General features: G+C 44.3%; 1 protein-coding gene across 12 annotated transcripts in view; it reads left to right on the top strand.

The window, feature by feature from the left end:
• Positions 1-9,392, top strand: part of PPP1R9A (protein phosphatase 1 regulatory subunit 9A) — a 148,104-nt gene extending 138,712 nt beyond the window's left edge. For 9 of the 12 annotated variants that reach the window (XM_082194112.1, XM_082194108.1, XM_082194116.1 and 6 more), the window contains 4 exons: positions 4,140-4,259; positions 5,765-5,788; positions 7,259-7,441; positions 9,021-9,392. In XM_082194112.1, coding sequence (XP_082050238.1) covers positions 4,140-4,259; positions 5,765-5,788; positions 7,259-7,441; positions 9,021-9,233 — 540 coding nt within the window. In that variant the 3' untranslated portion in view covers positions 9,234-9,392. The remainder of the gene's footprint in view (positions 1-4,139; positions 4,260-5,764; positions 5,789-7,258; positions 7,442-9,020) is intronic. The other 3 variants (XM_082194109.1, XM_082194107.1, XM_082194115.1) reach the window with 1 other exon arrangement.
• Positions 9,393-15,113: the final 5,721 nt, after the last annotated feature.

The following is a 15,113-nucleotide window of genomic DNA, read 5'->3' as shown; positions in this document are numbered from 1 at the left end:
ATTGATTGTAGGGTCAGCTTTAACACATCCCACTGAAATATTGGCACATTTTAAACAAAATGTCGCTGTTCCATCTCTTCATTACTTTGTCATTCCTGCTCCTTTCACCAGACAAGATGTTCCTGTCAAGCATCTTGGGTATTACGTTTAATTCCATTTTGAAGTTCTTCTGATGAACTAAGAAAAATTGAATTGTTTAAAATGAATGTTGGTCCTTTTTTCCTTTTAACGTGCTTGCATGTTGCTATTAGCATGGTAGCTTGCAAATAATATTTTGTGCGGCAATGTTACATGCTCCACATATTAGTCGTCTTCATCTCTGCAACATTCCTTGAGAATCCCTTTGACCAATATGAGGGTGAAAATGAAATTCAGATAGTTTGTGTGATTGTTGTGCTCTGAAAACACGCCTTGGTTGATGTGTAGCCAAGCTGAGACTGTCTCCAGTGCAAGATGCTGTCTGCCAGTCAGTGTGAGCAGTACTGAGCTGGGTTCTGCTCAATATAAGGCAGCTTCCTATGTTCTCCATTGAAACAAAACCATATTACACGTCTCCCATTCATATTAATAAGGTCTGCATAGGCCAGGTGTCACAGGTCTTTTATTGTTCTTTCCTGCACACTGCTTCTGTCCTTTGTAGAATGTGTAAACTGGACTTTTGTGTGTATAAACTGAACTTTTATGGGAGCAGCCCGACAGAACCGCCAAGTTGTAATTGCAACCAAAGAGTTCAGAACCACAGCAAAACCATTGCATATTTAGTCATCTGTGTCCAGTGGGGATGAATGCAGAAAGAACCTCATTTGAATAAAGCAGCATTTAAATGCATTTTTAAAAGGCAAATAAGTATAAATAGCAGGTAAATGAAGTCACCGTCTTTTATGAAGCAAAAGGGGGAAAGCTTAGTTCTGTAATTTGGCTGTTTTCATCTCTTTGTGAAAAGCATTTTCAGATCTTGGTTTCACCGATTCAGGGCATCACCTTTTACACGGTGACACACTTCTCTGTTATACACCATACAGCCCTTTTCAATTGAAACTGGTTAAATTACATGTTTGCTACAGCTCAGTGCTTAAATCAAAAGCATGGTCAGCATCACTACTTCTGCTGTGTGGCTTTAAAGAAGGGGAAGCCCTGCAGCAAAGATAAAATCCTGCTCAGACACCATATTTACTGTGCATTGCCTTGTGCTTTCTGTCTGCTCTTGCCTTTTCCTTGCTTCCTGTTTTAGTGTTTCTCAACAAAAGTTATGCTTGAAAACCGAGAAGAGCTCCTCATTGAACTATCATGGTGGCAGCATTTGCTTTTCACTCCCTAGCTGTTAAGTAGGTGGTTACATAGCAAGTCCTCGCGTTTCTGAAGCTACAGCTATGTTCACCAGACCTGCGTAAAGCAGCACTGTAGACAAGCCCCCGCAACTGATCGTGGTCTGTGCAGCGAGTCATAGCCACACTCCTGACCACGGGTGCCAACTTGTCCCCCGCATTGAGGGTGTGCGGCCAAGGGACGTGTCATGTGACACTGTCCGGCATGTGCCAGGAGGGGGCAGGATGTGCATAGGGCAATCTTTGCGCTTGCTCATTCCGGCTGCCGCCTGGCTCCTGGGCTGCCGGGCGGGAGCTGGGGCACACAGAGGGTGTCTGGCAGGGGGTGGCAGCCCCCTGCCCCATAATATGGGGGGAGTTGGTGCCCCCTCTGCCCCCTATACCTGGCACACCTGCTCCTGACACCAGCATAGTTGTTGCTTACCTAGATGGGACTGGGGTGGGAATAAGGCTAATGAAAGTGAGACCATCCATCTGACACTACCGCCAGTGCATCCACATGCACCCACCACCTCAGCCCCATCCAGGTCAGCAGCAGCCATGCCAGTGTCAAGAGGACAGCTCCTTCCCAGCACGAAACCTCTCCATTCTTAAAAGTCTCCATGGAAAAGGACAAACGGACAAATGGCTCAAGGGCAGTGGCAGTGGCAGAGATATTTAGGAAAGGAATTACTGTTAAGGTCAGACTACGTTTGATCTTAGCGTCTAACCCTGTCCGTTCCCACCCACACTTTTACTCAAATTCAGCAGCAGGCAAAATCGCCAGTTTTCATGGGAAATAATAGAGTCAGAGTGCTTAGTCACCCAAGCCATATTTCATGTAAAACTCTCCCTAGGAGCTGTGGCTAGGCCAGCAAGTCCAACAGATGTGGCTGTCGTGCTTAGAAAACACACCTGGGGTGATGTAAGGCAGTGGCGAGAACAGGCAGAGCTTCTGAACCTTCTATCATCCCACTCCTTTGTAGGTCTGAAAACAGTGTGCGCGATAGAAAGGGGGCAGGGAGAGAGATTTTGGATCAGAAAAGCTGTTCAGGGAAAATCAGTTGAGCACCACATCCACGATTGTGTAAGCAAATAGACCGCCACCCCTCCCATTCTGCACGCCTGCATTATTTGACTAAATGAAAAAGTGTTGGGAGATCTTCATCATCTCCAGTTCAGCCCAAAGCCTGACATTGGAGGCTTCCAGGGCTACGAAATGAACAACTAAATTTCAGGGCATGTGCAGGAGGTTGTCTTCAAAGGAGCCTCCTGGAAAAACGAAAGTGTTGTGACTCACTGTTCTTTGTGTTTTACAAACATCACAAAATAAAGAAACTTGCCATAATGTGCAGAACATACTGATGTAAACTAATGCTTAAAATTCTCATTTGCATTTTAGCCAGAAATATTATTCTTTATGTTTTTGGATTATGCTACAGCCAAAAGCTAAGTTTAATATATGAATGCTTTTCTGTTTCAGTTCCCCTTTTAAGTTTCACCTTCAAAACAGATTTGGGTTTATGTATGGTTGACATAGCCCATTGCTGGTTTTTAAGAGTATGTGGCTTGTTTTTAATAAACCTCAAAAGCTTCATGAGTATCTTGATTTTGGGGGTTTATCTGTCTGTCTCTCTGTTTGCTAGTTTTAACTGCATTGTTGCTGTTGTTTTTAGCCTGGCGTGTGCCATTGCAGGATTCCTCTAATGGCAATTTGGATGAATTTTACCAAATGTACATATCACAAAGTGCTCTGTTGGGAATTGCTCCTCGTTACTCGTCTTTGCTATAAAATGTGATGTGTTGTTCATTGCATTGATAAGGGGCAAAATGTCTGTTTTGTGTTCATTTTGATTGTTGAGCTATGCCTATCTTTCAGATAATCAGTGCAGTTGTCGCACAAAACATCGGGAACAGATTAAATTGTTTGATAATATACAAAGTTACCATCAGAAGGAAAGGAGCAATGACTCCATGACTCTCTTTGATGCTGATCGCAAGGTGGGGGGGGGGACTTCCTTTCTGGTTAGGGACACACACACCCCTTACAAAAAGGTAATTGTATCTTGTGGTCAAATAACAGCCTATCCTAATGGGGAAATTCTGTATATCATGGAGATCAGGAATTTCTGAGGATTAGCATTTCCAGGCCTAGGGATCCTTCAGTGAATCCTGCGTTTCTGCTGGGTCAGATTATTATTCCAAACCCGTCTTACACCTCATTCCGTTTCATTTATTCTCAGGGTGAAATTGCAGTCCCCACTGGTAGACATCATTTTTCAGTTGCAGCTATTTTATTCCCCAGGAATGCCCTGGAATGGCACAACTAAGGTGTTGGGGGTGGAGATGGCAGGCAGCAATGGGACTCCCTTGCAATCATTTACATTAAAAAGAGAGAATTCTCCCTGCTACTCCTGGTGGCTAGCCTGCTTCCAGCAACCCCCTTTAAAAAATAATCACCCACTCCCTCCCCCCCCCCGTGCGCTAAGAAATCAATCTTTTGGCAGCCCATTTTCATGCACACACAAACCCAAATTCCAGCCAACAACTGTTCTCCGTCAAGAGCTTTCAGCTCAGCATTATCTACAACTGTAAACCAGGTGTGCAGAAAGCTCTGTCTTCATCACTTGCAGATAATGACAATACATTTCATTTTTCAAGACATTGTAAAGAGGAACACTTTGAGTTTCCTTTCATACTCCGCAGTATGTGAATTATCACAACCATTCCTGAGTTGTGCCTGCTCAGCAGGGTGAAGCCGGTTCATTGGGACATTTAGGCCTATTCTCCGCCATTTGACTGATGGGTTTGGTTTTCTTCTTTGTCTCCTTACAGAATTTCGCTTTCAACGACGACTTCAGTCCCAGCAGCACCAGTTCAGCTGATCTGAGCGGCTTAGGGACAGAACCGAAAACCCCAGGATTTTCACACTCCATAGCGCTGTCATCTGATGAGGTATCCGTAGTAGGAAGTAACTCCTGTGCTCCCTGTGGATTAGTTAATAGGCTAACAGCTCTTGGCTGAATTTAACTTTGCTGAGAAAATACTTTTTATGACTGCAGCTCACAATCAGAAACGCCACAGGATGTGTCTGCTGGTGGACTTCGAACAAAAAGTTCGGTGCGCTCCTCAGAAATGTACAGGAAGCAATGCCATTTGTTACGGCCTAATGCATTTTGAGTCAAAGACTAAATGTGAAAACTGCTTAGGACATCATATATCCTATAAAATCAAAGCCCTGTACATAAATTCAAGTCACAATACATAGTGTTAGTGCTGTCCTTTAAAGCCCCAAACAGCCTTGGCCCAGTATACCTGAAGGAGCGTCTCCACCCCCAACATTCAGCCCGGACACTGAGGTCCAGCTCTGAAGGCCTTCTGGCAGTTCCCTCACTGCAAGAAATGAAGCTACAGGGAACAAGGCAGAGGGCCTTCTCAGCAGTGTGCCTACCCTGTGGAATGCCCTCCCATCAGATGTCATAACTATGCAACTGAAGGCAGCCCTGTGTAGGGAAGTTTTTTAAGACTGATTTTTTAAATGTTTTTATATGTGTTGGAAGCCACCCAGAGTGGCTGAGGCAACCTAGTCACATGGGTGGGGTACTACTACTACTACTAATATATTAATATTAATAAGGCAGAAATCCAACCAACTATATGAAATTGCAACTACATAAATGTAATCACACAGGGTTGTATGAAATGCAAGATCCATTGGAATTTTTTTTTTAAATGGCTAATTTGGGGCCATTAATTTCAGTGGATCTACTGTAAATAAAATTTAGTTGGATCATATACACAGTCGTACCTTGGATCCCAAACGCCTTGCGAATCAAACGTTTTGGCTCCCGAACGCCACAAACCTGGAAGTGAGTGAGCTGATGTTAGAGCATCAGCTGCTGCAAGCCAAGTACAATTGAGCCTTTTAGTGGGAAGCATGTTCAGCTGGGTGTTAAAAGGCAATCACTTTTCCTGCCTCTTCCATGCCCCATACATACTCTAAATCATATGGATATTGGGCTAACCTGTGGGTGGCTTCCTACTCCCAAGGATGGTTCAGGTTAGGAGTTATAGCCAGGCGCAATCAAGACCTCCAAGGTTAAATAGCACTGACCCCGGATGGTAACTTGTAACTTCTTGCCCTATTAACTCATGGGTTGGGGGAAATTCCCGATCTGTTGATCCCAGCAAAGGTATATAACTATAGGTCAGTTGAAGATTTCAGCCACTAGAACCATCCTAGCATCTCCCTCCTATGCTAAACAAATGTTCAGGCAAATCTGAACTAACTAATACTAGCTCAATTATATCTTAGAAAAAGACACATTTCTGTTAAATAGGGATTGTTGCCACATTGTTGTCCTCAGCCGGTTCCCAGTGATCCCCCATTTATTTGAACAGTTGTACACCTTCTGTATATCATAATGTGTTCTTTCCCATTTTCTTTATTGCTGACTCAGAGCTTGGATATGATTGATGACGAGGTGAGAATAATAATGAGACATTTTGGAGAGGGTTGTACTAAGAGGTATATAGGCATTTCTTTTCTTTCCCTTTGGTACATTTGCTTTTGGGTAGCAGATTACGGGATCAAAGTGCATGCCTGCCTCTCTTCCCTCACCCTCAAATCCTCCCACCACAATGCCAATACTTTGAAAACTCACTCTATTGTGTCGGGGCACAGTTTTAAAAGGCACAGTTAGATCCTGGGACAGGAAGGCCTGATTTTCATGTCTGGATTGGCAGTAAGTATGGACTAGAAAACAGGAAAATGCTTTTTCGCACAACCTAAAATTAATGCGTGGAATTGGCTGCCATGAGATGGAGGAGTGATGGCCACTAGAGGGAAGAAGAGGATTTTACCTTTATATTCCACCTTTCCTTCAGGAAACTCAAGCTGGCACACATAGTTCTCTCCCTCCCCATTTTATACTCAACAGCAACCCTGTGAGGTAGGTTAGGCTGAGAGACTGTGACTGGCCCAGTGAGTGTCATGACTGAGTCGGGATTTGAACCCTGGTCTCCCAGGACACAGTCCAACACTCTAACCTCTACAGCACCTTGGTTTATGCAAGGTTGTGGGGGGTAGAGTCTTATCAGTGGCTACAAACAATGACAGCTGTATGCCACCTTCAGGTTCAGAGGCGGTGTGCCATGGAATACATTGGGTGATGAATATTACCTTCATGCCCGGCTTTTGGACTTGCCAGTGGCACCATTTCGGCCACTGTAGGAAACTGGATGCTAAACTAAATGAGTCTTTGGTTTAACCCAGCATAATTGTTCTTGTTTTGCGATTCATATTTGCATGGTTCCCTGGTCACTGTCTCATCTGAAGGGAAGCTGCCATTCTCAGATGTATGCAGTCCAACAGAGGAGCTCTCATGACTGACCGGTGCTACTGACTTGTGCAATGTGGTGCTTTATTGAAATGTGCCCTCTCATGGCAACAGTTGGTATGTGCCACTTCTGGATGAGCTCCCTGGTATGGTAAATACCATCTCCCACCATGAGAAGGCCACATTCAAATGAAATCTTTGCCCTGCCACTTTTACTTGTCTTAAATCAGCATGTATCACTTTGAGATGAAAGTAAAACAATAGTTGGTCCTTCCAGTACCAAAGGGGGCTTTTCCAGATGCTTGAGTTGTTCTCCAGGAAGTGTGAAGCCACTGAAACATAGGCCAGGAGAACCCACTCACTTCGTCAGACAACAGTTTATCATCCCTATGTATTTCCACAGCCCCACTTCATTTTTTAATAGTTAGTATCTGTCACACTAGATGGGCTTTTTGAAGTATGTGGACTCCCAACAAGCCAGTTTTGGTGGTCTTGCATATCGATAGGCACATCGGGTATTTGAGTACCATCAGAAAGTGTGCCACTATGATGCCTCTCTCATGAAACGATGATGCCACCTTCACACACCTGATCTTTGAAATATGCTCATTACAGATCCTTGATGATGGACAGTCTCCCAAGCACAGCCAGTCCCCAAATCGCGCCTTTCAGGAATGGAGCGTGCAACAGGTTACCAACTGGCTAATGAGCCTGAATCTAGAACAGTATGTCCCTGAGTTCACTGCCCAAAATATAAACGGAGAGCGTCTCGTTCAGCTGGATGGCAGTAAGCTTAAGGTAATTGCCTCTCACTGTGGCAAACAAGATTCAGAATTCTGTTTGTGCCCAAGGGATCTGTTAGTGGGAAATACTTGTCTTGGATGCCAAAAAATAAAATAAAAATATTCTTACTACTAACAAAGCCCACACTAGCAAGTAACAAATAATGGAAGCGGTGCAAGTTGCTGGAGATTTTGATTATGCTGCTGATATAATAACAGTTGGAACCCTGAATACATCATTATCTCTGAAAATAAAGCCCTGGGTGCACTGTACTCAGTGTTAAAAGTTAATGGGCAGTTTTCAATGTACCAAGCTTAATTTATTCTATATACCAAAAGTGTTTTTTTTTTAAAAAAACTTGAAAAAGGACAGTGCTAGAGCACAAACAAAATGCCCTACATGGCATAGGGTATTGCATCTTTGGCCAAATTATTAGAGACTTTGGTTGTATCACATTTCACTTTGTGTCATGCTGACTAGGTAACTGCCACACACACACACACACACACACACACAAGTGAGTTCCATTTTCCATAAAAATAAATAGGCAGACCCAGAAGGCAGCTTCTGGGGTTCCAGCAGGGCTCATAAGTGCCAGCACTTGCCCTGGGCCCTTCACATTGGGCAGTTGAATCTGTGAGCCTCATCTTTAGTTTCCCACAATGCCCTGTAGTCGGGCACCCCCAAGGCACTGTGGGAAATGAAAAACGATGGCTGCCAGCTAACCCTTGGAATGCTGCCATCAACACCACTCTCAGGCAAGCTCAGGGGGACGCATCAACATAAAAGAGGGCCCTAACCCATTTTGGCTAGGGCTCTCTTAAGTCTGTGGCCACCCCTGAAGGTATAGATATGTGTACATACATATACACACATTCATTCGCTCCCCATGCAGCAGCATCAAAAGGCACTTGTAGATGTCAGCTTACCCACTACAACTGGAACCATACCTGGAAGCAAATCAAGAAGTAGCTCATTAAACACGTTCTCGCTGGGCTTTGCAGCAGCTATTTGCGAGGGAGATGTCGTAGTTGTTATTCCCCCTCATGCTGATCCTGCTAGTATTTTTGGAAAAGCATTGATCAGCCTAAGGGATCGCTTCTGGCAACATCTGGCTTTTAGGCACCTGGAACCCTCACTTGGCAGGCCGTCACTCCAGAAGAGCACAGTCGCAGTGGGAAAAGCAAGCGTTCAAAATGCACCTTTCATGGCCCGTACCCATTAGGTGAGAGCAGCTCACACATGCAGGACTAATTTAAACCAGTATTGCTGATGAGTAACTACTGGGAGGTTTTGTCTAGGGACTGGTGCTCAGTTCAGGATATGCAAGGCTATAAGCAAAGGCAACGGGGGCTGCATTTATGGATCCCGTTGCATTAATACTGTGGACCGAGGAAGCTTGCATGCAATCAAACATTGCACTAGTCCCTTTTTGTACGGAAGGCAGAAGACACTGGTGTGAGTTAGCTGTCCCTCTTTTTGTCGAATGAGGGTGTCAAGCTGTGAAAGAACACTGGGTTCTTCTCCACCCAACTCAAATGTTTAGAAGGTGCTACAAATTAAACCGTTGCTCTCTTTCTTTCCTTGCTCTCAGGCCCTTGGCATGACATCTTCCCAAGACAGAGCTGTCATTAAAAAGAAAATTAAAGAAATGAGAGTGTCTATAGAGAAAGCTCGCAAAGCTCAAGAGAAGATGGAGAAGCAAAGGGAAAAACTGAGGAAGAAAGAAAAAGAGCAGTTTCAGAGGAAGCCCCGGAAGCCGGAGAAGCGCTCACCAGATCCAACAGAGGGAGCTAATGAGCAGTGATGAATAAGAGTTGATGATTATTCTATTAGGAACCGGGGAAGAGGCTTTCAGGGAAGAAACTCAAAAAGCGAGTCTTGTTTTCCTTCCCTACCTCCTTGTCTTCATTACACAGAGCTCTGTACTCATATCTGAGGCTTTAACTAGAATAAATAGGGGAAACAAACACTGTGTAGCTACACTTTCCTGCAGTTGGTGGACACGCTGGTACTTTTGGCCTACTCGGCCGGCCGCAAGCCCTGACTGCACTTTGCATTTTCTCCTAACTGGGCTGGTGAACCAAGTCTGGGCCAGCATTCAGACCCTTTCCCTTTCCCCATCCCCACTCCATCCTTTGCATTGTGCTGGTTGTGTCTGGCCCCTTCTGTAAATTGGCATAGGACACGGTAGGCTGCAGCTTGCTGTACTGTAAACTTGAAGATTGCCTCCAGAAACGGGCATCGCTTGAGAAGCTTTCACTGGACCTGTGAAAGGGAGCAAACTGGAATCGACTGTGTATCAGTTATCCTTTGTTTTCACGGGAACAGACGCCCCGCTTTGACACCTCAGTCCCCCAATTCTCTGAAGCGGGGCTCTGTTCGCAGCGATGCTCAGAGGTGATGCTGGCTTCATCCCTGCAGCCATGGTTTCAAGACTTGAAACAATACAGTGGAGATGACAGGCAGCAGAGTCTGTCTCATCAGAGAGGGAGGCAATCCTTTGTTTTATTTTCCCCTTTCCTTTGTGAACTCCACAGCAGTTTAGCTCACGAAGGAAGCAGGGCCTTAATTTGCTAATATGAGAGCAGAGAGTAACATTTACCCTCTTAGCATGCGGGTGAGGCTAGGTTTCTAATACTACGTTGGGCTTGTGCTTTGGAACTTTGGAATACAGTTTTGTTTTCCTCGGGGTCAGGGGGGGGGGTTGTCCCTAGCTACTCTTTCCTGTAGCATGAGATTCCTTTTTTCAACTGATAGTGGACGGGAAACTCTTGTTTCTTTTCTAAGGAATATGCCCCACCCATTTTCAGCACAGAGTGGGGGGGGGGGCTGATGAGGGGCAAGGGGTGGATGGGAGCAAGTATGAGACTGGCTGGTTGCAGACCTGGGATTTGACCTGCTGAAATTGACCTGCAGAATGAACCCTAGTTAAGGCTAAAATGTGTACTTAAAGAGAGAGAGAGATGCCAATTAAGACAATGTGAGTTTCAAAATTAAATACTGTCCCGTTAGTAGAATGATGCAGCAGAGAAGAAAGCGAAAAGGAATCCCAGTATTTGCAATCGAGACTTTTCAGTAAACGCTGGACAATAGCCTCATTTCCCTTTTGGAGCATTGCACAAATGCAGAGGGTCTGATTCCAGCCACCTGTTCTGTGGTTAATTCATTTTTGGTTAGCTCTTGGTGCTGCCTATCACAGAACTAGGGACTAAGATTCAACAGGCAGAAAACTGGGCTCAAATGATGAATGCGATTAAAAGGATTCTGTTAATCATTTATATCATTTTAGCAGCCAGATTTACTTTAAAGCCTACCTGGGCTTCTCACTGGAGTGCTGCTAGCAAGTCCCATCCAGTGCAGGAGGTCACATTGTCATTTCAGCCAGGATAGACTCCCCCATCCCCCATTTTTTTCCCTTTTGTACATGCGTCGCTGCATGTGGCACATCTCTCTGATGGCTTTCTGCATCCCCACAAGCCCAGTGCAGTTTTTTTCGTGTTTCCGATACAACATTTGAACTGAAAATCTGCAGCTAGAATAACAAATATCTGCAGTCAAGGACACTGTTTTAGATATATTGATGCTTTGGGGAGGTCAGCACACCTCTGGAGAGAGGGCATATTTTCAGCACTGGAAAAAAAAAGCTTCTCCTCAAGACGCAAATTCAACAGAAAACTCAGATGGAAATCTGGTCAGACTAGTGTTTTTTGGTTTATTTTAAGAGGTTAAAAGGTTTTGTTTGGATAAACAAGATTATCTGGGAGAAACTGGAGATGTACTATTTTTAGCTATGAATGCATTAAGGTTAAATGCATTAGATGCTCATTTTCTTTAAGTTATGTTTACATGCTTGTAATTTAAACTGGATGTATATACTAGTAACATCTATGAGCACATTCCTCTGCTTTACATTATTTATATCCTCTCTTTGGTTTTTTGTAAGATCCCTGGGGGACTATATTGCGTTGTATATTGATTTTTTGCATCCCTGCTGTTTAGGACCATGTAAATTGGGTTTTATCGCCACAGATAACTACTTTTGATTTATATCCTGTAATTGTTCTCTTTCTTCGTTTATTGCTTGGTGGCAATTTGGGAGTCGAGCACTGAATTTTAATCTGATTTTTTTTAAAGAAAAAATGTGAAAGTGGTCAAAATGTAAAAGAAAAAAGACATTCCTAAATAACTACAGTTAAGAAAGAAATGCATAAAATGCAAATGGGGGGAGCATATTTGAAGCAGAACAGAGGAAGCAAGGGGACAGAGTTCTCCTCTTCATGGACACGAGGCTGTTTTTACTTGCTCCTCTCTGCTCCTCCTCCTGCTCCTCTTCTAAACATTTCTGAAATGTTCCTAAAAGTGTTTCCAATCTTTTATTTAAAACGAGACCATGTCATAGGAGTAGCGGTCCTGGAGTGAACGTTCCCGGGGCTTGTTTCTCAACAGTTGTCAGTGCGGCAACCGCAGCTTCTTCCCCTCCTTGCCTTTCAAATGGTAGGAGAAGATGCGCTGCGCAGACCTTGCCCTTTGCCACACGCCTACGGAAGACACAGCCAGCCAACATGGACCAGGCGTTGGCAAATACATGCTCAGCTGCCTAGGCTTCCCTTGTTTGCAGCCAAAGTGAGATGGTCCATTCAGTATACTGGAACTGGAAAATGGAGCACTTCTTCCTCCCTTCGTTATTAGCTCAGATTTTGCCAACCCTGAGCATCCCCCAGACCTGTAATAAAAGTACACTGATCTCTGGAGCATACCCCCCAGAGCAGGGTGGGGTGGGGGTGTTGCACCGACATTTAGCCGTGTTTGCCCCCAAAGTGTGGGCTCCACCTGAGTTCCTTCTCTTGCTCGTTCCATTAGACAGGGCTCAGCACAACGATTCAGCAGCTTCCCACCTGCTTCATAACCACCAAGGCAGGCTGCTACATATTTTGGTTATAAGCACTTCCACAATTTGCATTCTCCAATAGGGTGGTGGTGTTAGCAGCCGGCAAAGTTAGGTGCTTAACGAAGTTCCATGCAAACTAAAGATTCCAACGCAGGAACAAGAGTTTGGGCAGTGCGGGGGGGGGGTCTGCAGGGGCAGGACCCACTCAGTTCATGCAGACTAAACTAGATCAGAACAGAACCTGATAACAAAAACTGCTCCGCAGAGTTCCCAACCACTGCCTGGCCCCCTCCTGTGTTGTTTGGGTTACCCGCTTGCAGTCTGAGAAGAGGAAAGGCCCCTACAGAATATGTGGGAAATGAGGTAGCCTAAGGGCTTCATCCTGCCTGAAGTAGCTGGTGAAGCCATCGCCTGTCACATTGTTCCTGCACACCGGAGCCTTCATATCTGTGTGCATATATACCTCTGGGGCGTAAGCATTGCTGGCCTGCACATATGCAGAAGGATCCCCCTTGGTGCAAAATCTGTGATGGTTGGGCGGTAAGTCACTTAAGAAGAGAGAAAAGTACCTTCCACTACTTTTCCTTTCATTGCACTAGTCTCGCATTTGGTTAAACAGGACTGTGAGACTAAAGACCCAAAGAGAGAAACGGGGGGGGGGGGTCGCTACATAGTGTCTAGTTGTATGACACTTTGCACAGTTTGATGACCTACGCGTTGAGAAAAAGCTCTTAAAAACAGGGTATGTAAGTTTTAGAAGGTCTTTCTTGAGTATAGAAAAGGGATCAGAGGTGACAATGGGTGATTATCGTTTTGTTGCCATCGGGAGATTGCCCTTCCCTCTCTGCCTTCAGTGATAACATTCTTTTTTCTCTCTTAATTAATGCTTAGGATTCCTTTCTGCATTGCACTTGCAAGATGTTACCCAGCTCTTTGAAAGTCTCTCCCCTGCAGAAACATGATTTGTATGAATGCTTAACACCAAATGACCACCAAGTCAGACACGTAAACTGAGAGCCCTTTCCAGAACTTTGTCAGATGTAATTTAGAATTAGTGCCATTTATTTAACATTCAGACCAATATGTTTTCTGATATAGGAATAAATCCTCTTGGTTTCTCTTATTTATAACCATAGAAACAGTACTTAAACTGTGCCTCAGCAGGAGAAAGTGTGGATTTGTTTCTCTCTTCCTAAGTACAGAAAAACAACAACCCGTCAGCAAACTTGTTTCTTTGCGAAGGATGCTGGAAAGAAGAAAAAGAGATGTTTTCTCAAGACTGTGTTCATTTGCGTAGTTTGGAAGTTTCTACTCATTTAAGAAAATTTGTACGTAAACAGAAGGTATAGAGTTGATTTTGGACTTATTTTTCATTAAATCAAAATAATGAAAGATATTCAGCAAAACTGGAAGGTTTTCAGAGGTGAACTGTTTTGAAAACAGACCCGTGTGTGCCCATTTTTGCACACAAATATATGTGGCTCCGGAAGTTGGGCATGGAGCCTGAAACATATAGACAGCCCACAAGAGGGCGCTAGTCAAGCAGACCCCAAGGAAAATGACTCTTCGCCACAAGGCAGGAAAGAATTTGACTCTGGGCCCAACCTCTTGCATGTTGAGCAAGTGGAATGGTTATCCATTAAAACATTTTATAGTTGAGGGACCACAAGATTTTAAACAGAACGTTTTCTTAAAGCTTCTATTTCCCAGTGTTTTCTCTGGATGTCTTTATGCATGTTGTTCTTTTGGCAGAGTCAATTTAGTAGAGATTTGCTATTAAGAAGAAATCACTTCTTTTGGATATTTTGTAAACTGTATGCTTGAATTCTATTGGAAAGGTTTGAGTAGTTTTTCGCAGAGTGGGATTGTGACTTGGCCAATCAACACTTGCAATTGTTGAGTCATTCGCATATTTCACAGTCCCTTTGGGTCGATGGTCTCTCCTCCTTCCCCTTTATTCCCATTGCATTCCTCCGACACTGGAAAGATGGCGATTTATGCCGCTATTGACCTGGGCACAAACAGAGTCATTCTCATAACAGGAAAAAGGAAAGTCGACCTTTGTAGGTTTTGAGTATAAGGTGCATGCATCTTATTTAGAATGTGAAGTTCTTCTTCTGCAAATAGTGGTTGCTTCTTTCATCTGGATGTTTGTGATGCACCACACCTCTCCACTTATTTTAGTGCACTTCAAATAGCCCTTTTTCTTAGTATCCTCATAACGCTGTGAAGGCAACATCTGAGGATGCAGAGGACGAGGTGGACACGGATGCTGGATCTCCCCCTCCTGGAAACTGGAGCACTTTTCTCATGGAGTTACAGAATGGTCTCCAGCTATTGACTGAGGCCAGGGATGGGGAAGCCTTCCAGTTACTGAACTACAACTCCCATCATCCCTGACCACTGGATACACTCACTGGGGTTGATGGAAGTTGCATCTGGAGGGCCATAGGTTTTCCACCGCTGACTCAGACCTCTGATTTTATCTTCACAGTGCAGGAAGGAGCTCCCACACCCTACAGGGAAGCGTTCACACACTCTTCCTTGCACAACTACCAGTGAAACAAATGGCTTGAAGCAGCGGTGCTCAGTGAACGAGCCTTTGATTGTCAAAAAGAAGTCATCTTTTATTTCAGAAGGCTGGGGTTAGCTTTGAATGGACATTGATGGAGCCTTGAGCTTATTGTAAACACCCCTAGCTGCACAGGGCCACAGCTAGTTAGGAAAAGGATAACTCAGAACTACTGAAGTAGACTCCAGAAGAAGAGCAAAACCAATTTAAAATGCCAGCAAAAC

Source organism: Podarcis vaucheri (assembly GCF_965113315.1).
Source record: "Podarcis vaucheri genome assembly, chromosome: 12".
Lineage (NCBI taxonomy): Eukaryota > Metazoa > Chordata > Lepidosauria > Squamata > Lacertidae > Podarcis > Podarcis vaucheri.
The sequence above is the reverse complement of the archived record's forward strand: the minus strand, read 5'-3'. Positions and strand labels throughout refer to the sequence as shown.